Source organism: Apis mellifera, linkage group LG4 (assembly GCF_003254395.2).
Source record: "Apis mellifera strain DH4 linkage group LG4, Amel_HAv3.1, whole genome shotgun sequence".
In the NCBI taxonomy this organism is placed as follows: Eukaryota; Metazoa; Arthropoda; class Insecta; order Hymenoptera; family Apidae; genus Apis; species Apis mellifera.
The window spans coordinates 7,631,534-7,656,858 of NC_037641.1; the positions used below are offsets into that span (position 1 = coordinate 7,631,534).

Below are 25,325 nucleotides of genomic sequence, written 5' to 3' on the forward strand. Positions count from 1 at the left end.
GTATTTTGATAAGAAAGAGGATTATCGTTCTAAAGCATTACTTCAATTTTCAAAAATATTTAGAATAGAATAGAATATAGAATTGTGATTGGATATATTTTGAGTGTAAGAATTGGCCACTTCGAAATAATAAAAATTGCTATGTATTATTTTGATTATATTTTTGATCCTATTTATTTTTTTTTTCCATTAGAATTTCCAATTGTTATTAATTTTGTATAATTATTTGTACGATGTTAAATTTATTTATTGAAAATTTGTATACGGATTAAATTAATTTTTTTACAAGAAATCGTTTAACGAAATTTGATTGGAATTATTCTTCTGGATTGATGATGTTGATGATGATGCCTTGTATTAATTTTGATAAGTATTTTGATCGAGAAATTATTTAGAAAGAAAAAATTATTATCGAGAAAGTATTATTTTGATTATATTTTTGATCCCATTTGTTTTTTTTTTTTTTTTTCTATTAGAATTTCCATTATTATTAATTTTGTATAATTGTTTATACGATGTTAAATTTATTTATTGAAAATTTGTGTACGGATTAAATTAATCTTTTTCATTTATCAACGTTTCAAAATTTTTACAATATTTCATTCAATTTATTTAATACGCGTGGAATAAATCTAGGTAATTAAATTTATTTTTTTAAAAGTATAATAATGTCCTTTGTTTCACTTCGTTCATATTTACCAATAACGATACTGTTCTGAAAATATTAAATATTATTATATGGTTATTAAAAATTATCTTAAATTGAGAGAAAAATAAACCATTTTTTATTCTGAATTTTCTCGTTGATAATTCTATATATATATATTTTCCTTGGAATTTTTATCGAAACCAAAATTTAACAGTCTTTTCATCCATTGGAATCGTATTTTTAGATTGGACAAGCCTAGGATTTGCATAATTCGAATTGAATAATCTTCCAATCTCCTTTAAACATCGGCTGATCGATGACCCAGTTATGTCAGTATTGTGTATTTGCTTGATCGCGAAAGGATTTGTAATTTGTCGGATGTAATAAAGTTCGGTTTATCGGTGTAACTATATAAATAACGTACATATTGTATTATATTTAATCAATATGTAAATGCAGACAAGAAGCATAATTTGGTTATCGATTTTTTTCCCCCCCATTAAAATAATGAGAATAAGTTAATAGAAATATTTCAGAGTATAAAATAATTAATTGTCAGAGTTTCATACGATAAATACGTGTAATACGCGTATTTAAAATGATATTTAATTCTTTTAAAATACAATTCTGTTATTGAATATATTTGTAAGACAAATTGTATTTTGGCATTATTTAATTATACTTTTTCAAATATAAAATATGTGTAACAATGAGTTTTAATTATATTTAGATGGAAATATATATTTTTCAATTGTATTTTGGGAAGAGAGAGATATTTTATACGCGTTGACAAAAATACCGTTGATTATACTGTTTAATTTAACTGTGAAAATGAAAGTTCAGAGGTAATTTAATGCTTATTTAAAATTTCATTGTGTTCCGTATCGCTAGCAGCCGTCGCTTAAAAAAATTCAGCCAGTTAAAAATTAATAAACACCCGGTGCGAGATATTGAATTTTATATTAATTAACGACCCTCGATTTCTCTCATGATGAATTTCCATTGAAAATTACACAATATTCCGAGAGAAACATATCGTCATCATTTTAATATCTATTTTTATAATCTCAATTCAATTTTGAACAAAGGATCAATGAGATTTATCTGAAAATTTATTATTTTGAAATTGTTCTAAACCAGAAAAATTGAAACGTTTATTTTAATTTTAATATTTCTATCTTTCAAATTAATTACTAAATTATTCATACAATAATTCCAATTAATTACACATAACATTTTTACAAACAATTTATACAACAATATTTATAATTTATTAATATTTATAATTTCATTTCATATATAAAAAATATTATAAGAAAATTATTCATCATTTCCTCTTCTGCATTTTAGAATCCATATTCACAATCTAAATAAAATTCACAAAGGAAAAATTTGTTACACCACTTCTTAGAAATATTCACATTAATAAACCTCAACGTATTATTTAATACGCGTACATTTCGCTAATATTATTAAGAAAACATTTTCGCTTCTCAATATCCACAGATGTTCACAATTTTATCTTACAAATCATTCGTTTCAACAATTGCACCCAATATTTACTTTCTATGCCAAATATTCTCTACACAATCTATACTCCAACTTGTTCATAACATCTCGAGAACGATGGCGTAACTTCATCTTCACCCCCCGTTCGAGAACGAATCGATGCGTTATAACCGACGTTCATCCCTTATCGAGGATACGAAGGATATTTTCTTTGGCGAGAGAAAGCGAGAGGATGGAACGAGGAGAGGGGAAGGAGGGAAAGGAATTAGTTCCTCGCGACATATTTGTCGCGAGGGAGGCAATACTTGGGGAAAGTTTGCCCGGATCCTTCGAGCAGAAGGAATTATCCCCGATGGGGCGAGGAGAGGGAGAGACGCTCACTCTCTTTCTCTCTCTGTCTCTCTTTGACGAGCAAATACCGGGGGCCCGACCTAGGAATTTCAAAGTGTGAGGGGAGGGGGAGGGGGAGAGGATTGCACGATAAGTTTCCAGCATTTGCATTTAAAGCAAATACACGGAAAGAAGAATGGATGATCGGTATCGGTGGAAAAGTTTTTCCTTGATCGAAAGTTTATCCGGCCTGCAGGATTCACGATTGCGATTGTCGCGAAAGTTTGGAGAGAGGGGGGGAGGAGAGGTGGCTCTATGAATTAGTTCGTCGTTATTTATAGGCTGGTCGCTGTTGGCTGGTCGAATACGTTTTGGTCAAGGTTGGAGCTGTATTAAATCGTTTGGCGAACTAATTTTCTCGATCGATCGAGATTAAAGTTGTCGTGATAGTAATTAATTAAGTCGAGTTGAATTTTTGATATTAAGAGATGAATTATAGGCATTGATTTTTTTTTTTATCTATGTTTAAGATATAAGATTGGATATTTTTGGAAGATTTATCGATTTCCCATCGAACGAAGGGAAGAAAAAATTTCTATTTGATCGAAAATCTTCTATTTCTTTAATTGTATGAAATTATTAATATTGGAATTGAAAAGGATGGAAAAATTATTAGTCAAGGAATTTTGCAGTGAATAAAACGGTGAACCGCGAGGTCTATCGATAAAAGGGTATCAGTTTTGTAGCAAAAGATAGGAAGATAGGAAGCGTGGTCGACATCCATTATTTCACACCGATCGGGTTACCTGTCGATTGTCTCTCAACCGAAGATTTACAATCGGCACGCACCGGTGCAAACAGCGTGTTACTGGCGGATGCAAGATGCTCTCTGCGTTTGATTAAAAATCGATCGGTCCAACCGGGGCCAACGAGTTTTCATTTTCGATTTTTACTCGATATTTCGGACGTCTCGAATCGCATCGTCGAGAGAAGACGAGATGCATCGAAATTCTACGTATGAACGCGATCTTTAATTAATCTCTAAATTAATTTTTATTTTTTAATGTTAATTTCGTCTTTGTAGGGATGGATAATTATTCTATGTACAACATAATTATTAAGTGGCTTCTTTTTTGTATTACTTTCTTTACGAAAACTGATCTGGACCTTTTGAAAACAATTAGGATCCTTCCAAACTTTCTCTCAAAAGAATCCACTCTTAAAGTGAAGTGTTTCTTAGAATTCGTCGAGTGGTCTTGGAATCTTTCCTTCAAATCTTCACAAAATTCATTCTCAAGACTTTAGTCAATTTATACTTTGTATAAATATCTGTCGAGACTCAAATTTATGCCTTTCTAATTTCTATACATTCATGTTTTTATGTTATTTATAAATTTTTTCCACTTTCTTTAAAAGTAACAGAGATAATACGATTTTTAATTTTTAATAAATTTATCAAATTATTCTATGTACGCAAAAAGATGAATAAAATCATTAATCGAAACGAGATATATAAATAATTTGAATATTAAACAAAACATGGCGACGAGAAATTAAATACAATTATAAATTTACATTATCATTCTCATCGTAACGATTTCACGCGTTTCCTCTTTCACAGTTGGCATTCCAGTGGCTTTTCCCAAATGCATACGTACTCTCAATTATTCCATGAATACGTATACACACAGATGCGCATACACACAGAGACACACACATTTTCTAGAGTAGCTAAACGGATCCTTCAAAGCAATTTCGAGTTAAGACCACACATTGGAGGAAGCTTTAAGCCATATACGAGTCCCCTTACTCGTATACTCGTCACGTTTATTCGTAATAATGTCACGAATGTGTTCAGAAGATTTGAGTTCAAAGAGTTAGAGATGAAATGTTAAGCGGTTGTTAATTATAAAATGATTATATATTTCGTTTCGAGAAATAGAAATGGAACGAGTACGAGCGTGTATATTTAATTTAAATTAATTCAAATTGTGCATTGTACTTTTATTGACTGTAATATAAAATGAGAACATATTTGTAACTTGATGGAGTGATATGAAAAGTACGTTTACACGTGCTCGTATTTTATTAATAATATTAATTTCGTATACTTGAATTAATGAAATTTTGGAAATATTGTTGAAATTTAAATCGAATTTGGAACGCGATGAAAGTTGATCAAAATAATTAAGAAGCTCGAAAACATAAAAATTTCGTAAAGTACTTGGTAAAATATTGAAATGAAACGATTCATAATTAAAAATCGAATATTATATTTCAAGTTTTCTTTCTTCCTTTTATGAAATATAAAATTGATGGCCTCTCGTCCAATAATTAAAATTTTTAAGTTGGAAAAAGTATGGGCAAACAAACACAGACAAGGATATAAAAGTCTTTTACAACGTAATAGAACGTTCGTTTCGTTCGTTCGTTTTTAAAATTTTTCTTTCTAGATCCTTCATCGATTTTTCAAACGTGAACACAATGAGCCCTCGTCTAGCACGAAACAAGTTGGGCAACAATACGGCTGAACTGGATTGAAGCAACGTGTCGTAGCAGCCAGCCGAGAACAAACAAATGTAAACAGATCGGGGCGTGCATATTGGATGTATCGGGTTTGTTGGCCACGAGCTTCGATTATTTCAATCCCTTTTGTTCGCCTCCTCGCTTCCGCTCCATTTCAGCTTTTACGAGATCGAAACGCGGTCTTTTCTTAATTAATTTGATCCCGATCGGTGTGTTCTTCGTGATTCTTTAATTCCATCTTTTTCCAAAAATCGGTTGAACGAATGGATCTTCATGGATGCAATAAAAGATAAATTAAAGATCCACTTGTTTTCTTTCTATCGCGTGTTGCGACAGAGATAATCGACGGATAAAGAGTATAATTGGTTTCAAATTTTATTTAAATTAAATTTATGGTTTAAAAAATTAATTAGTTCTGGTTTTAAACTCTGTATCTTTGGAATTTACAAAAATTCACTTCTCCATTAAATCGTCGTGTGTGTTAGGGGCTGCATAGAGTATGCAGTTTCGAAACTCCAAGAATGTGTGGTTTAATCGACACGCTTTAACATTGTTAAACAATAGATACATGTGAAAACTGGAAAATTATAAAGCCACTATTACATGGAAGCCAAAGTTATTAGTAATTATTCTTAACTTTTTTTTGTTGTATATAAAATTATAGTAGAATGTTGAGTGTTTAAATAAATTTCAAATTAAATTATTACTTTTTAATAAAATATTTGAATGAGAAAATTATGTTACTGCGAAAATGATTGTAATGAGATTAATAATACGAATTAAACTGAATAAAATGAGGAGTTATTTTATTGCGATTAAATTAAATTATTTAAAAGATTTATAGAATTCATGAAGGTATATTTTATTATAAAGGAAGGGATAAAGTAATTAGCTTACTTTCATAGAAAATGAAAAGAATTATATATATACGATAAAAACGTTAAATCTTGAGCTTTTTGTAATTAAATTTGTTAAATTTCTTTTCATTTATTTTGCGGCTTAAAAAGTCAATGGTTTTTACAATTAGATCAATTCCTGTGAATGGAATTCAATGTTACATTGATAAAAAAATCAATATAACATACACAATATAAGTGTAGAAAAATTTAACTTCAAAATAATTTTTTTTTTAATGTACAGATTTCATTGTAAAAGATTTATAAATTATAAAACTTTTCAACGATGAATTTCAAGGTCCGGCGGAAGCAATTAACACGAAAGCCATAAAAGAACGATTTATGGCAAAGACTCACAATTAGACTACATGTGGCCATTGAAAGAGCCACTGAAAGAGATTGTGCAGAACACTCGAATGACAGTTAGGGATTCAAAGTCACATAATAACTATCAAGTGTCGAAGGGTTCATTGTTTGGAAAATTTTTAAGAAAATGTAAGGGTGCATTGCCTTGGAGAAGAGGGATATTGTTCCAAGTCTAGTTATGCGCGGGAGTGAGAAAGATGAGGATGAAATAAGTGTTCTGGTGGAAAGAGAATATTGTATTCATCCTAAAATTTTATTTTTTTTGTTATGTAGGATGCAAACCGATTTGAACGGAGGACCTGGTCTCGCTGTAGTAGCAGGAGATGTGCTTGCTCTGCGAGGAACAGGACTTGCCGCTGCCGAAACATGGGCTCTCTTATGTCAGGCAGCCCAGGCCCTCCAAGACCTCTTTCTTTCAAGTAAGTCTTTGTAAATTATTCTTATTTTTAAAATTTCTAATTGCAATATGAATGAAAACTATAAAATTTTTTCTTCGTCACAAATATATATATATATTTTTTTCTTCATAAAATTTAAGAGATTTATACTGAATTATTAAAGAGGTATTAATGATAAAATTTATTTAGCAATTTTTAATATTTTTATATAAAATTTCAATGATACATTCAATAATATACGTAATATTTAAAAATGTGATAATATTCTCCAGAATTTTTTGATTACATGTATATGAATATATTTTTATATAAAAATATTCATTTATTAATATTTTTTTAAATAATGTACCATTTTTGGGTTAGGTAATGTATGAACAATAATAATGCACATTTATAATAATAAGAAAAAAAATAAATTTCCGGTACCGGGAATCGAACCCGAGCCTCCTGGGTGAAAGCCAGGTATCCTAGCCACTAGACCATACCGGATCATGCTGGAACATGATTAAATTTCCTATATATTCTTCATATTAAATAATGATAATTTTTAAATAACTTTTTTTTTAATAACAATAAATATTTCAATTTTTAAAAAATGAAAATTTTTTAAAAAGAAAAGAAGAAAAAATTGAGAAAAAAATAAATTTCCGGTACCGGGAATCGAACCCGAGCCTCCTGGGTGAAAGCCAGGTATCCTAGCCACTAGACCATACCGGATCTTGGTGGGAGAAGTTTGTTTTAAGTATAACACGTGTATATAATATATATATATATAACCTTTAAAATTTTTTTTTTTAAATTATTCAACTAAATTAGTTAATTTTTCAAATTAATAATAATCAATAATAAGTTATCATTAATTAAAAAATAAAATATCACAAAACATTTACACATTTATTCAATATTTTTTATACAATATCTTATTAATTATAATTTATTCATCATATATTTTCATAAAATTTAATAAATTCTTCAAGAATTAAACATCTCGTATTTTCATTAAAGATGATATATGATATTTAATTATCAATGTTTTATCAGTGTTAAAATTAATATTCTTAATTAGTGTATACATCCTGGATTTACATGCAATTCACATAGAGCGTCTACAAGTAACGTCATGAGTTATATTTCAACTTTGAATAGCGAATCAGTCGCATTTGAATGTATTTCGAGCGGTAAACCAGCTATTTCTGCTGTTTCCGTGGTCGTGAAACAAGCTCATCATTAGAGAGAATAAATATCTATTAACCATTTAATATCTTCGAAATAATGTTTGAATAATTTGACATTCGGTCTTATTAATTAATAAACTTTTCCATATATTATAGCTTCAATTTTATTTAATAAAAAGAAGATTATGATATTTGGTTTAATAAACTTTATTATTTAAAATTCATTTAAAAAATATTTTTTCTTCTTTGATGCAAATAATTTTTCAAATCAATCTATTAAATTCTATTAAATAGAAATTTTGAAAAAACATTTAATCTGATATATACTAATCTAATAATTTATTGAATATGAATCGATTGTGATAAAACATTTGTGCAAAATATTAAATAATGTTGGCTATATTTGTGAAATTTCAATTGAATCGTATGGAATTCTTGCTTCTTGCGATCGTGGATTCAGAATTAAACAAACTGGTGCACGATTCTTTCACGGTTGGTTACCCGCCAGATCAATATAGGCAACTGATTCAAATGTAAAGGGCGAACGAATGGGTTATATTTGTCCTAAACAAAACTATTTTGCACGACCAACTTGGTTGTTCTGTTCGATAAATAATTTTATATTATTCGAACTACATTGTTATCGAAGGATAACATTATTATACCATATTGTATAGTATCATTGAAAAAATTGATTCTATTGATATTCTAAATGTTATAGAAATGGATGTAAAAACAAAATAACACGTTAATAATAATATTTCAAATCTCATTTTAACAATATTTAAATCTGTTTACAACACAAGACATTCTTTGTGATATTCGTTCGGTCAATCATCAGACACGTCATTAATCATAAAACATCTTTGCTCCATTTGTATACATTCTTCAAACTCTTAGATATATTGGTCTATTACCGATCAAAATATATCAACTTACTCGAATCGTATTATCCATCAAATATAGCATACAGTTATCACGAGTAACTCACTTGCCGTGGAATTATAACGCCTTGATCCAGCCATTAATTTGCTCGCAAGATCCAACACACGCAATACGTCTATTTATACTCGTGTACCCGCACGATTTCAATGGTGTGCAATGACGATACGATACAATACGAAATGGAAAGCGGAAATGTAATATTATAGAGATTGGGTAACGTGGTATGGATCGATGCTACTAAATCTCGCCTACAAAGGGCATTCAGCCCGTTTGGTAAATCGCACGATCATGCCGATTACGGTTTGCACGATCGGATCAGGAAGTCAAACGTCGTGCAACCGACGTTAAATATTCAATAATCACAGGGCGTGGAGAAACGTGACCGTCAAGGTACCGTTGAATCTGCAACTGTTCCTTCCCTCAAATATATTCTATTCGATGAGGTGCCTACTTTCGAATTCTACTTTCTTGGTTACGAGATGTAAGTCATTCCGTTTTATGCCAATTTTTAACCCTTACGATTTATAAGTGATATCCCACACGTAATATTCGTTGTAACGTTGTTTAACGTTACGAATAATTGCATTTTTTTATTTTTAGTTAATAAAAATATTTATACGTTTGCTTGATTTTTATTGGTTTTTAAAAAAGAGAAAGAAAAGGTTTTAAATTTCAAAAAAAGTAAAAAAAACAATTCCGGTACCGGGAATCGAACCCGAGCCTCCTGGGTGAGAGCCAGGTATCCTAGCCACTAGACCATACCGGAGATGTTAACCCTTCTTAAGGGTAAAGAAATTGAATGAAAGATATAATAAAATTTGATATGTTATTTTAAATATTAATAAAAATATATTCAATACTTTAACGTATAATATACGTAGTAATTGATATAATAAAAACTAGAGACATTAAAATTTTGTGTAAAGTTCAAAAGTTTCAGAGTTTAATTATTAAATTAATGAAACTTTAATTCTACCAATTTTTGATAATATTTTAATTTTAAATCTTTACAATTCGATTCTTTACATAATCGCATTTTATCAATCAAAATCTTTTATTAACGTATTAATATTAACAAAATTATATTTTATAAATATTTGTGAATTTTTATCAACGAATATATTTTATCTTAGTGGCTTAAAAAGATGTCATAGCCTTACAAAATCGTAACGCACAGATGTTTCACACAAGTGTTACGGTATTGCCTGCAAATTAATATCATAGCATCTGTCGTACAGATGGTTGAACTTGAATTTTTATCCTACCTCATTCTTCATTTTTATATAAATCTAGATTAATACGCATACAAATTCATACCTTTCATCGTTACGATTATAAAAACGAAATCTGAACGAAGATCAAGATTAAATTCATCCTCTAAATATCATAATTATCCACTATTAACTTCCTTTCGACAAATCTTCCAATTCTCAAACAAACGGCCATTGATTAAATTATTGACACACAATGAATCGTCTCTCATCTCAAGAATCTTGAAACAATTCATTCAATACCGTAATACTTTCGTATCTTTTCGAATATAAGTGAATTATTAACTCGAGAATCTCTTTAATAAGGCGACGAAAATAATCCTTGAAGGGTTTATGCGCGACAAAGACGTTTCCACGGCCTCGATGAACACCGTGGTCACAAAGCACGGCGCGAGATTACGCGCGTTACCTCAATACGCTTTGGAAGCGCGGTTCTTGACTCGCGTGCACGAGTTAATAAGCGTGTTTACAATGCCGGCAATCCCGACCTCCATCCTCCGTTGGAAATTGCCACGAGGTATCCTGCATGCGAATACGATGCCGCATAGCATGACTCACGAGCGTTTGTACGAGAGACGAGGCGACCCAGGAGGCCCCTCGAGCCTCGAATGCCAAGGATTTGTCCTTGCATCCGTGGCCGAAGATCGCTAGTGACGATCACGATCGAGAAATTATAGCGGTTTCTGATGTTTACTCCAGATTCCGATCCGGCATTCGGTACACGATGCTCCGGATGCGGAATGGAAACTTGTGATTCTTCCTCTTGAACGATGGCATGTTGCAGATCAGTGTCTCTCAATCACTTTTCCATTGAGTTGAATAATCAAATGATAATTTTTTTTTGTTATTGAATTTCTTTTTGAATTGGAAATATTGGGTATTTTGGAATGTCTCGATTTTAATTGGAAAAATATCGAGAATCGTTTCGAGGATATAGTATATCGAAATCGACTAGAGATCAGTTGTGAAGATGATCTTTCTTTATATTAATGTCTTGAATATTAATCTTATTTACGATATAGGAGCGTGACAATTGCAAAATCGATGTTGAAGGCATTAAAAGAAAGCAGATAATAAAAAGAGGTCAGTTCTACTCAAAGCTTAATCTTCTAGAAATAATGCTGTAGTTTCAGAAATGCTTCAAGTGTGATATCAGTTTTAAAAATAATAGTATTATACGTTTATAATTTCGATATAGTTTTTATATTATTAAACGATGGATTGCAATGAAAAAATAGTTCAAAATTGAAGGAATATCTATTGCATCCTATCTACGACACATCATACGCGATTTTCATAAAAAGAGATTGATATTGCCATTAAAAAATAAATACATACAGAATAGCATAGAACTAACAATCATTTAGAACAAGAAGATAAGGTACTATTTTAGATTCTTAAAATTCCCTTTTACCAAACTTTTGAACGTTTAATTAAAATAATCAAAATAATAAAATTCATAGAAAATTGCTTAACGCATATTGCAAACCATGTTCATTGTTACACCACCCACGCCGTTTACTCCTGTTACAAAAGCACGTTTCCAGAGTTGCACGAGGTATTCCGCGAATTAGAATGCATTCAGAAATTCTACGCATGTACATGAGGCTGGAGTGTTATCAAAGTACGCCTTTAATAAAGTCCATGGCACAATACGGCCGACGAGGCGTTACATAGCACTCGACATCCCATATAAACGTCCTTTCTTGTGAAAATCACACGTGTCTTAAAAAATGTTTCTTTCCTCAGTCCTCACCAGACGCCGCATAATCAACGAAGTGCAGTGTTGCTTTGAACAACTTCTAACGTGATCATGTATCATCGAGAAGACAGAAGAGTGGGAATCTTGAAACGCGGGATTAAAATTTTTTCCAATTTTTATCATTCGATATTTTATTTATTATCATTTCTATCGGTTTATCCTACGTGAATTCGTGATAAAACGATTATGGACAGTCAAGCTTTAGGAATAATGTATAAGAATGGCTTTAGTTTGTTGGTTTTGATGTTACGTATTCAAGAAGTGGATGAAATAAACGTGAACGAGAATTTTTTGTAAAATAAAGTTATGGTAAAATGTTGGTTAGAATGTTAAATTATTGCAAGTATAAATATTTTTTTATTTCTTCTTTTATGATATTTAAATGATACTTGTTTTATCATTACTAGCAAACTTATTGAATAATGAAATAGGAATGTGAATTTTTATAGAATTTTAACAGTTTTGAACTTTGACAAAGTTTAAAGTAGATAACAATATTTTATACAAGGAATTTTTGATTATGTATACTTTATTCAGTTATTCGTTATATATTCGGATACCAGCATATATGTGTACTTAACGAGACTTAACGTGACATGAAAATTTCATGTTTAACTCGATCTTCATTTGATCTTAGATAGATACGCAATATTAAATTATCCAATAAGCTTAACAAAATATATATCTCGTTCTTCATAAATCAGCCAAGAAAATTAAAATCCATAACAATCATTAAATTTCTACCCAAACGTGAAACGTAAAACAAAGTTTCAGACACAGCCAATCTTTTAACCTCCTCTCTCGACCCCTATTTTATCAAACGTTCACAAGTGTCACAAAGATCGCGTTACCAGATTAAACGTAACGCCTTCATTAGGAATTCACCGCACACTCTCCGACATAACTCGTACGTCGGCTGGAATATATCACTTGAAGGGGGCACTCGCGTGTACCAACCGCTACAAAGCTGGAATTAAACATACGTACACGTGTTGTTTGGTAACGATTCCACGGTTCCACCTTTGGATTTCAACGTTGGCCGTTGAAGAGGACAAACAATCGCGGAAAACGCGGCAATAACCGAAAGCCTGGGTACACTGACATGCAGTTACACAATCTGATGCGCAAAGTTTGTTTAGCTCGCAAAATACGTATCTAGTGGCCATTGCTCACACCCACTGGGGAAGCAACCGCGCGTAATCCTGACATATGAGGTCCGCTTTATCGAAGTTATCTATCCTTATCCCCTCTTTGTACGACAACCAGATGTTGCAGCTTGTTACATCCTTCCCCCTTTATAAGATTGATGCAATCGTGGTTTTGATATTTTCGTAAGCGTAGATAAGTGGTTGGCGGCAGTCAGTGTAGTGTATTGGATTTTTGTGAAACGTTTTTTTTTTTGAGTAAGAAAGTGGAATTTTTTTTTTATTTCGAATTAAAGGGAGATTCGTTGGAAAGTGTCTCTGAACGATGGAAAGTTTTCAAAAACGTTCTTCTTCGATACGAAAAGGTCTCTACAATTGTTGTTTTATTATATATATATTGATTTATCAATTGTTGTTGATGATTATCTAAAATATTAATTATCGAATCGTACGAATAAAGCATATGTGCCTATGTCAGGCATATTGATCGCAACTATGTGAAGAGCAATTTCAACATGGTAATCCCAACAAATGAAGTTGACTCAGAGCTTGCTACATTTATGTTTTCTTGCACTATGTCTCTCAAAGTGTAATATATGTCATTTTTAAAGCACTTTCTTTCTCGTCGAAAAAAAAAAGAATTTATTTACATATAGAACATCTTTCATTTTTTAATAAATGCTTAAATATTTTTAGGTAGATTCTAGATTTTAAATTGCATACTTAACATTAACTTCTAAATTTTTCTTTTCAAATAATTTTTTTTTTTCAAATAACTGTTCCAGACTTTAATGAGACTGTATACATATATATATACATGAAAGTTTTTATCATTTTTTTCCCTTTCTTCCCTTTTTTCTCTCTCTTTTTTTTTCAAATGCGTATCGAATATTCGCAGCACGACGTGAAACATGCTTTTCACGGAGATGTATTTTAACAGAGTTGCAGGATATCAATTTTTCACGTTTTCCAATAAACATTTTTCTTGTACAGTACGGCGGTTGCCGTGAAATATCGGATGTGTTAAGTGAATAAAAAACTTGGCGCGCAACTTTGCGTTATCCCGATGCAATATTTCATGTATGTGTACGTGAATCTGAAAGAGAAGAAAAGAAAAGGAAAAAAAAAAAGGAATTATAAATGGGAAAAAATCGTATACACGTGCGTCGATATAAAACTTGATCGAACGTATCAAACAATTCGTGTGTCTTTTTTTTTTTTTTTTTTTTTTTTACGCAAATGGGAATATAAACATGACACTTTTACGATGTGACACTGAGAAATAGGGGGTCAGCACACGAGTGGAATTATACAATAATTCGAGGAAAAGATTCATTTCCAGACGTAATTATGATCCGAGCCCCGTACTCGATATCAATGCCACTTTATTATATGCGAATGAGCCTCGAAATATGTGACCAGAAATTGGAATAAAGGTGAAATTTTCTTTCGAAAAGGGGCACGTGCCAGGAGTGATTCAACTTTTCCTTCTCACCCTCTTTTATCATTTATTTCTGCTTTATTAATTCGTGCATTTAACATCTTTCCTTCCTGCGATCGAATCATTGATTTAAATTTTAAAAAATTTTTTATCCTCACAATAATATAATACAATAACATTAATGGAAAATTATTTAAAACCGGGAAATTAAATATCCATCACATTGTGCAGTACATTGGTTTTAATTAATTATGATAATTAAATTGAACAAATGATCGTCCGTTTCATCCAACGAATCGCGTTAATTCATATATTTCACGAATAGTATTTGCGCTTCGAATAGACAGAACTTCCATCGACAAATGGCGTAACTTTCATCGTGGAATTCGGTTCTCGTCTTAGAAATAATTGTGCAATATTCGTGGATTAATGTCGTTTACATTTCAATTGTTAATTAAGTCTATATACAGAAATTTCAAACGTGTTCCAAACGTTTCGACAATAATTTCTCGAGAGAGGCTAGACACGTCCAAGTTTGAGGATTAAATTAATTCGTATTTCTGACATGGACTAACTATATTAACTGTATTAAACTATATCAAAATATATAATAAAATGTGACCGTTAGTTACTGATTAGTCGAGCCAAGTGTTCCATCAATTTAGTTTCCCAAATTAGACTCGAAGACGAAATGTCTACTTAAGAAATTATCGTGCGAAATTTTAAACACACTTTGGAACAACGTTCTTTTATCTTCCATGTATTTATCTGCATAAAAATTAAAGTCACAATTGTACGCTCAATTTTACATTAAATGGCAAACATTAAACTTCAAACCGAGTATGAATCAATCTTATTCATATCTCCTTTATCGGAAAAGTTGGTACGTTTGATCATCGTTTGATCATCGTACGTTTCCAAAGTATAAACAAGATTATATATTGCGATTCAATAATAATGGAAACTAGAATTCGAAACATTTGGCCATCGGTTTGTCCATGGTCAGAGACTTCTCAATTCGAGCTTTGCTGATCTCCCTTCATCTCTATCGAGCTGTCCAAGTTCCCTGCGCGCCTAAAGGTTCTATCTCGATCATTAATTATCTCGAGATGCGCCCGTCTGAGTTTCTACACCCCCGAGTGGCTCAAAATCGTCTTTCCCACGAGTCCAACGATCCTGATGAGCTCCCTTTCGCGTGTTATTTTTACGCAAACTTAACTCTGTACAGGATGGTACAATACAAGGGGAATTAGCTTGCCAAGGGTAAGGAAAAATATTTTTCCTCCCTTCCTTGGAAAAACGATTTAAACCGGGATTAAAGTTTGGAATTGTTTTAATAACGAGATTCTCATCTTGATGATGAATAAGAATAACGTTTATTTTAAGAGATTCTATTCTATTCTGTTCCACTTCAGAAATAATTCTAAAATGTTACTTCAAATTACTCTCTTTTATTTTTAAAGACAATAAAACTTAAAATTTAAAATTATTTACTTAAATTAAACTTCAGTTTTAAATCTCTTTAATTCTTTAGACCAATATTTCCTTCATGGAAAAAAAAAAATCATCATCAGACATCCCTTTTTCCCATCTACCGCCATTAAAATCGTCCAAACCCTATTCCATCTGTGCACAAGATTCACCGTATCCGCACACAATTCTTACATTTCATCCTCGATTTTAATCGCCTTGTCCCCCGAACAATCGACCCTTCCACCTTTTTCCGTCTCCATTTGGGCCATAATAACAATAATAATAATACGCGCCACCCCTCTGCGCGATAACGGACAGTGGAGAAAAAGCGAGAAGAAAAAAAAAGGAGAGAAAGAGCGAGAAAAGGAAGGGAAAGGGAGAGAGAGAGAGAGAAGCGTGTAAAACGGGGCATATTTTATAGCGGTATGCCGGCAGCCAGGTGGCCTCATCTCGTTCACCTCTTTGGCGCCGGCTTTGCTCGAGGATTGAAGAGGCCGGGGCGAGTCTCTCTCTCTCTCTCTCTCTCTCTCTCTCTCTCCCCCTTGGAGTGCAAAGATATAGTGGCCTAATGGCTTCTCGTCCTTATTTCGTCGTTTGCCGGCCACGTCGTGGCTAAATATTTACTCGACGAGCGGAGCCAGAGTCAGTCAATGGCCAGGCGTCGTCGCTCTGCCCGACAGGGATTTCTAATTTTCTTCGCGTATTCTCTTTCGTTAGAGGAACGAGAGCTCGCCGCCGCCTTTTCGGTTGGGATCAGACGACGATGGAAATGAGACTCGCTCGCGTTCAATCAACCCTGACGTTCGCAGTCGGAAATGATACCAATTTCGAAAATAGAACTTTTGGTATGGGAGAGGGATGGTAGAAAAGGATGGGCGTAGATGTTCGAGTTACGTTAATTGGGTTGTTTGGTTGATGTTTCTTCTTCTTCTTTTTTTTTCTTTCTTGCTTAGGTAACACGGTTTCGGATCAAGGAACCGTGTTGATGGAATTTTCGTGTCGTCGAGGGAACATTGTAAAAAAGAATGAGGAAGTTTGCTGATTGTGGAGTTTGTGGATTTAGAAAAATTAGATCTGATCATTCGTTTTGTTCCTTCTTCTGTCAATTTTTATTTAAATATATACATATATAATGTATTTTAATAAAATTTGATAGATATGTTATTCACTAGGAAAAAGTATAAAAGTATAAAGTTTAATATTCTTCAAAATCTTCAAAAAATTTCAAGTGGGATTCAAATGATCTTGACTCTCAACTTTGACTTTCAAATGATCTTGACGTGATCTTCAAATAACCTTGATTTTCCATTTCAACTTTCTAATGGCCTTGACTCCTCACTTTATATCTCGAATAATCTTTAAACGATTTCGAATTTGTCTTTCAAATGAGTTTGATTTTTTATGTTATAGATAATATATATTACGGATATTTGTAATTTACAGAATATTTGCAAAATAGGATTTTGTATTTTCGAAATTGGAGCAAGTGCGTGTTTCGAATGTAAGTATCTCATTACACAACGAAGGGACGCTCAAAAATTGAAAAAATTCGTTGATTACCCGACGACGAGCTTTTTCTGCTCACTAATGATACTCGACTCAGTTTTCTGGGAATGTTCTGAAATGTCCAAAAAGAAAAAATGCACTTTAACGAGCTCAAGAACAGATTAATATTTTTGTCCCTAAATTGAGATTATATTCATTTGCTCATAGAATAAATTAAGAATAATTTATAACGGGCTTTAAAAAAATACGGTTTTTTTTAGCAACCGTAATTTCTTCATCCATTCTTCTGTGAACAGAAAAATTGAAATACTCTCATCGTATGTAATTAATTTCTCTTCAGATGAAAAGAAGCATTTCGAAATTACACGGTTAATTTTCCAGTCTTCGTTACATTTTAATTTTCCACGTTCAATTTTTCAATTTCTTCCATTCTCAAATTTTTCGCAAGTTTCGTGCGAATCATTTTTCATTTCTAACAACATCTCATTTCTGATGTTTTCCGCTATATATAATTAGATTAATTTGCGATACAACGCTGCTTCGATGATGACACACGTGTTCATTAGAGACCACATGCATAATTAATACATATTATAAATTAGTATATCTACACTTGTAAACCTTTCGGTTCGGTAGACGAAAGAGTTATGCAAATTAAAGTCGCTCCTGGAATTTCTGTTATTCTCGCGCCCCTATGAAATGAAATTCCAACCCTGAAAACACAAATCTATGCTTTTTACTTATTGAAATTCAAGAATGAAAAGCTGATCTCTTTCATTTCACGAAGCTGTTCTTTCTTCCTTTGTTAATAATATTCTATATTAATATATTTAACGTGTTTTATAAAATTTTGTAATATTACTTTTTTATTTTTAATAAAACTATCGATATTTTTTTTGGAAAAGGATTTATATTTAATTTATAAAAAAAATGTAACAATTTGTAAAAAAAATAAGTAGAATAAAATATACAATCGTTGAAAATTAGTTAATAATAAACAAATACGGATTATAAGAACGGATCAAATAGCTTCTTCGATATTATCGAGGAAAAGTTTTGAAAGTGAGATTGGAAAATTCGGGTCGATTATGCTAACGACATCCCAGTTGGCTAGCCGCCGAACAACCTGAGAATAAGCGCCACGTTGGGCAAATTTTTCTTCCGCTTCATTGAGGATGGAAAGGAACGTGTCAGTATCAGGAATTTCTTGATACCATTTATGCAAGATTTATACAATATTTCCCAACAAATTGTAATATTTTCCTTTCCAAATTTCTTCTCGATATTTCTGTTTGATAAATGATGTGAAATATTTAAAAAAAAAATAGAATTTAATAAATAAAAATAAATATAATTGACATAATGTTATTAAATTATAATATTTTAAATTTCTTGATTTATTTGTTGAGAAGTTTCATTAGATTATACCAGAACGTAATAAGAACAACGTCGAATTTGTACAAATCACGATTGAAAATGAGATTCATGAAAATCTTTTGACTTTTATAAAATAATTTATCTCAAAAGTAGCGAAAAATTTTTCTTCTCGGTAAGATTAATGTCAACGTTATTCATTATGTTTCTATAGAAATTTTTTTAATAACCAGCTTTACGTATTTATTAAAAAAAACCGTATGAAAAGTATATATTTTCTTTATTAGAAAATGAATAGAATGATGAATTGAATGAGTCTGCAAGGAGAAAATTAGAAACATAATATTTTTTTTTATTTCTCATTCCTCCAAGAACTTTAATGAAACTTAAATTAATAGATTATTTACAACTTTCTTCACAAAGTTTCTAAACACGATTTATGGCGAGATTAATTACGCCGTGACAAATTTAATTACACGTGTTTCCATTCACCATAAATTATTATAATTGATAAATTTTAAAACGAAATTTTTCCTAATGATATTAATAATTATACGAGAGCTAATTACAAAGTTTGCATAATCGTTATAATCATTCGGAATACAAATCACAATTTTACTTGTGTAAATGATAAAATGTATTATATTTCATTTCATTCATACGAGAAAATGAAGTTTTAATCCAATTTAATCCTTTTGCTTTCCTCTTCCATATAATAGATTTTAATCTAAAAAGAATTAATTTATATCCGCATAAAAAGTTTCTGCGATTCTTTTATAATTATATTTTTTTTAATAATATATATCCAAGAAATTATCGTTCGATGTGATAATGCGAACTGAAAGAACTTTAGTCAAAAGAAATATGTTGGAGACGAACACACACATTAAAATAATTTATATATCTCATACACCTTATTTTTCATCGATATTCATGTGAATAATGCTTTTTTTCTGATCTATACATATTCATCAAATTTCAATGTTACACATTTATCTTATACATTTCAAAGACAAAAAAGAAATTTACACAAGTCTTCATTTCTTTCGTAATAATCCATCCAACATTCCAAATATTCATCTCCTCCAAACTTTACCATCGGTTTCGCTCGATCTTAAAGTAGGCATCCAAGAAAATTTTAAACCGTCTCCCAGTTGAATTCATTTTCCACGCGTACCCCTTTTTCCTCCCTTCGCTTACTTTCAAGACATTCATCGACTTGCTCGCGAAAATTCCCCTCTCGAGAGCTCCTCCTCCTCCTCCTCCTCCTCCTCGTAAACACGACTTTATTATTCAAATATCTTGTCGGCTGCGAGTGCACGTCGGCAAATTAGCCGTGGGCTAAGGACGAGTTGAAAAAAAATTCTTCAGAACGTGGTGATTCGATTCGCGAGTTGAAAATCCAACCCCAGCCGGCAAAGGGGTTGATTTCGAACGGTTAGCGGAGTAAAGATAGCATTTAATAGGATGGATAGGGGAGAGGGAGACTTGTAGGGCGACTATCCATCAATGTCCAAGCGTGTACACACAATGCACGTTTGAGATACGTCCTCATCTTTCTCTGCTCCGAGAATAGGGATATTGGGATAAATCTGGGGGAAAAAAAGCGATCTTAATAGTGTCTCTTCTTCCACGATTTCTTATCGAATTTTCGTTAAAAACTCGTAGAAGAATCTCGAGAAGAATTATTGAGATTGATGCTTGTGATGAGGGGAGAAATTTCGAGGGATGAGAATATATTGATTATATTAAACTTGATTGTGAATATATATATATATATATTTGAGATGCTTGTAGTTTCATTTTTCATATTCGAATCTTCATTATACTCGTATAATCTTGAGAGAAATTGAATTAAATCGAATAATTGGTGGAAGAATTTCGAGTGGAATTATTTTGTTGATTCTGGGTTGCGAGTTGCATAATGAGATGCTCGTGATTTATTACATTATTTTTCAAAAGTTTTATTAACAATGAGATGTTTGCATTTGCAAGATGAAATAATAGGATTTTGGTAAAAGGATAATGATATAATGAAAACAACCAAGCCATATTAAACCATTCCAAAAAGATCCTTCTCTCTCTCTCTCTCTCTCTCTCTCTCTCTCTCTCTCTCTCTCTCTCTCTCTCTCTCTCTCTCTCTCTCTCTCTCTCTCTCTCTCTCTCTCTCTCTCTCTTTGTAACAATATTAAAACGTTCCTTTTCACGGGACGAGCTTTTAAATTAATTCTTTTCCAATGCGTGGGCCTTGGTGACGGGAAGAAGTTGTAGTTTTAATCTCGCTGGCAGAATTTAACGAGCCGCGGAACACCTCGCCTCTCAAAGGCGAGTCTGTCGACGGGTGTTCGCCTTTCTTCGTTTGAAAAAGTCGTACGTTTCGGTACTCTTTTGTCAACACCGCGGGCGAAGCCAGCGCATGTGGAAAAGTTTTTCTCTTTTTTTCTCTCTCTCTCTCTCTCTCTCTCCACCTCTCGATAAAAAAAGAAACATTTGATTTCGAGGCGTGAATTCGCTAGAACGAGACGCGAAATAATTATGCACGTCGCGTGGAAATTTCGTATTTGCGCCACTTTAGAAATTGATCCGCACGGATTGGGTTTCGGTGTAGGTGTATAGGAATGTGTATTGGAATGATTTACACCACGATATGATATATTATATTTTTCAGTCGAATGGAAAAACGTTTCGTGTTCGTGTTTTCATGAAACAGAAATGCTTGTTGGCGACATCTTGATGGAAAAATATTTTTATAATGAGTAAATATTTTTATTTTAGGAAGTAAAACGCATCGATACACCCTGATGTTTTTACGCTTTAAATAATATTTGATAGTTGTTCGTCAAATGGAATATTTTACGAGTGAAAAATAAAAAGTGATGCGATGAAAAATCTATATAAATCAGATTCTTCTCTATTTTTTTTCATTTCAAACGATTGAATTTTAAACGAGAGCGCGGTTTATCGATCGTCAAAATTCGCGTAATTTATTTGATGAAATTATATTTGTCGAACTTTTCATGTAGATACAGTGTCATAAAGTTCTTCGTTTCGCAAAAAATATTCTTATAGATTTATTTAAATTTGATGATCAATTTGTCTTGTAAATTAATAAAGAATAATAAAAAAAAATATATTCGTATTGATAATATTGATAATAAATAATGATCGTTAAAAACATGTTACAACTTATTATTTTCCAACCAAGAACGTATCTAGGATCTACAAATTGAAACGTTCCAACATCTGGTGCAACGATGCATTCTGACATATCACTTACGTCACATTGTAATGCAATTAGTTCCAATTTACATAATCCGGAAGATCCAATATACATGTACACGTACTTGTAAGTATCTTTTTCATTAATTAAAATTGGATTAGCTAAATTCAATAGTCTGATAAATCTGATAATAAAATTTTAAACATCGAAACTTGAAAATAATAATAATAATGAAAAAGAAAAAAATCTTCTCAATAAAACAAAAATTAGCAAACTCAGTTCAAAAAATAAGCTGTACCAAAGGATTCATTATTTTCGAAAGAAAATCCATCCAGAGATTAACAAGTTATTAAATATGGATTTTGTTTGATCTCGAACAGTTCCAAAGATATTAGACTCGAAACTGTAACATTTAATATTTCGAGCGAATTGAATGGCGGTCGAAATTCCGTGACCCATTTTTTCCCTCTAGAAATACGTACGTTTCGACTAGTAATAATAAAAAAAAAAACATTGGTTCAACGTCTGTCAGTGACCACCGTACAGGTAACTAGTTTGGGGTAGGTCAGTGAAGGCGTACAAGTGAGAGGTGAGACGATACGCGAGCTAGTAGTAGGGCAGAGTAAAGAATTAAAAATTACCGTTCCCTTTACAGCATATCTTGGTAATGGAGAGTGGAATTGCGGTGAATTAAAAAGTGTTTCAAAGATGGTATACTTAATCTAATGACATGATGCGCTCTATAATTTGTTTTAATTTAATCACACGTTGAAAGATATGAAATATATTGTTATGTAGGAATCTTAATTTATTATTAAAATTCTTTTTTATGGAATTTTATAGTAGATAAAATTGAATTTTTATTCGAGTAAATTATCGAAGCATATAAAGCAACGTAAAAACGAATTTAATGGAATTAAAGATTCCGTATAACAAAACTCTTGCTACAAATTTAATAGAAAAAATTATATTCTCAAAGAAATTTTACTAATTAAAAAATTTTCGAATATTATTTCCATAATGTACATGTAACTAATTAATTTTTATAATTCGATGAAATAAAATATCATGTAATTCGACGAAAACAGTCTGCGCATTTATAGAGATCGACTACTAGAAACTACTTCATAAAACATCATACCAATGGCAGTAAAAACGGATGTTAATCGATGCTCTGATTGAGATAATTTGCATCGTTTCAAATCTTTCCAAGAACCATATTAATAATTCGTATTTATACGATAATTTATTATATCCGTCTACTTGAAAAGAAACCTTTAAAATGTGAACACAATGCAATTAATCGAGAGTAATATAATTAAATTTTTCTCTTTTTTTTTCTTGATGCATAAAAAATTTCGAAAAAAAATTCTAACATATTAAAATGTTACAAATTAAAAAAAAATGAAGTCGTAAATCTTGAAGAAACGTTTCAGAATCCGAATAAAATTATTTTTACTGCTATTTAAAAAATATTGCTATTCACAAAATCTTTACAAATATCCAAAATGTAAATTTTTGCATTTTATTCGATTACCAGAACAATACTCAATATTAATAACAATCTAATTTATCAGATGCGATTATTCAAACTCGAATTTGAATTATTTAAAATGATGAGAAGAAGCGTCGTTATTAACTCTAATCGAAATGGCAAAAACTCCATCATTAGAGAACCTTTATTGATCGTTCGATGAAGTTTAAGTTTTTCAAATTGCGAACAGAAAGGCAGAAAGTCGTTATTCTCGCGCCTTGCTTCAATTTCCTCGGAATTTCTCCGAGGCGAAAAGTATATTTTCCGGCTAGGCTGGAGAAGGAACGAATGGTTAAATTAGTAGGTCAGAAGGGAGAGGAAGGTTAGATCCCGTCAAGACGATTCAAACGATGGTTAGTCTGTTGATGTCTGTGACACGCGCGAAATTAATGGCTGAATGGCGAATTATCGTGAATTTACAGCAACGGTAAAGGACAGATGACACTTCTCCCAGGCCAGACCTGGTTGCTCCACTGCCAAACAGGCTACCATCTTTCTTTATAAAGGATGTTTCACTTAACTCGCTTATTTTTATACATTTTATATTTCGTGTAACTTTTTTATGATAGAAAAAAAAAAGAATTTTTAACGAGAAGATGAAAATGATACAATCATTTCGAAATTTTAACGTCATCTGAAATTTTACAAGAGTTAAGTAGTTCTCCAATTTTGGATTCTGAAATCGTTTTCTTTAAAAATCGTAATTTTTTGAGCGATATCCTTGTTATTCAAATACGCAATATTTCGAGACGAATGTTTAACTGGTATAAATAACGAGGCTAAGTCACGACGTTGATTTCCTTTTTTTTTTTTTTTTTTCCATGTTTTGAATGACGGTTTATTATGGTCGGTGTATATTGGACGCTCGACTCGTGTAATTAACGAAAGTAGATCTTGGAAGGTGTGCCGACTTTTTAACCTTCTCATAACGGTCCCTATACTTGGTATATCATGAGATTTTTTTTTCTCAAATGAGAGTTTTTTCTGAGCGCGGTTAATTTCTCCAAAATGTCGCACGTTTACCGGAAATAATTTAATCCGTAATAATAAAACGCTATAAATACAAGATATTTAGTCAGAATTTTATTTACTTCAAACGGTGAATTTTATAAAATTATTTTCTCCTTTCCTTCTAGCTCTAATATCAAGTCGAGGAACGTATTTTATAAGAATATATATATATATTCCGTTAAATGGAAACGTGATATAATAAATTTTACGATTATCGACACTCGACGCAATAAAGAACGCGTTAAAGAATGATTAAGTTCATTAAGATTTAATGGCTGGTCGAGAGGGAAAATTTAGGCGGGTTTAATATATCTCGGTTCATAAAAAAGACGATTTTAAATTTAATATCGTCGGTCTGAGAATTGTCTGAAAATTATTATCGAGAATATAAATTAAATCGCAAATCTTTCATCAACATCGTAATACATCACTTGAGTTTAATTTAAAAAAATATTATATTTTGACACGATCGAAACTTGAATCATCTCTCGTTTCATCATTAACAATATAAATTTGCGTATGAATATTCGTCCCTTTAAAGCAACAGATCATATAGTATCCAACTTGATGGTAAATGAAACTTGGCAATCTAAGGGGTTGAATCGGGCAAAAATTAGAGGTGCCGGAGTTAGATTGGATCCGAGATGACGGAAATAGAGGCAGCAAATCAAAGGAACAGGATTATGCTAACGGCGATGAAGGATAAAATTGCTGGAATTCCACCGAACTGTGGAAGAGTTCTTTTTTAAAATCACATTTACTTCTCCCTCCTTCCTCCCTCTCCCCTTATCACT

The 25,325-nt window shown here is 31.7% G+C and overlaps 1 protein-coding gene and 3 non-coding genes across 6 annotated transcripts in view; 1 reads left to right on the forward strand and 3 right to left on the reverse strand.

Moving 5' to 3' along the window:
• The window catches only part of LOC100577492, a 94,796-nt gene that overhangs the window by 41,620 nt on the left and 27,851 nt on the right, over positions 1–25,325 (forward strand). For all 3 annotated transcript variants that reach the window (XM_006562687.3, XM_006562684.3, XM_006562686.3), the window contains one exon: positions 6,550–6,695. In XM_006562687.3, the coding sequence (XP_006562750.2) occupies positions 6,551–6,695 (145 nt within the window). In that variant the 5' untranslated portion in view covers position 6,550. The remainder of the gene's footprint in view (positions 1–6,549; positions 6,696–25,325) is intronic.
• On the reverse strand, positions 7,092–7,163 carry TRNAE-UUC. Its single transcript has one exon. It is a non-coding gene; the product is annotated as a tRNA-Glu (tRNA).
• Positions 7,320–7,391, reverse strand: TRNAE-UUC. Its single transcript has one exon. It is a non-coding gene; the product is annotated as a tRNA-Glu (tRNA).
• Positions 9,489–9,560, reverse strand: TRNAE-CUC. Its single transcript has one exon. It is a non-coding gene; the product is annotated as a tRNA-Glu (tRNA).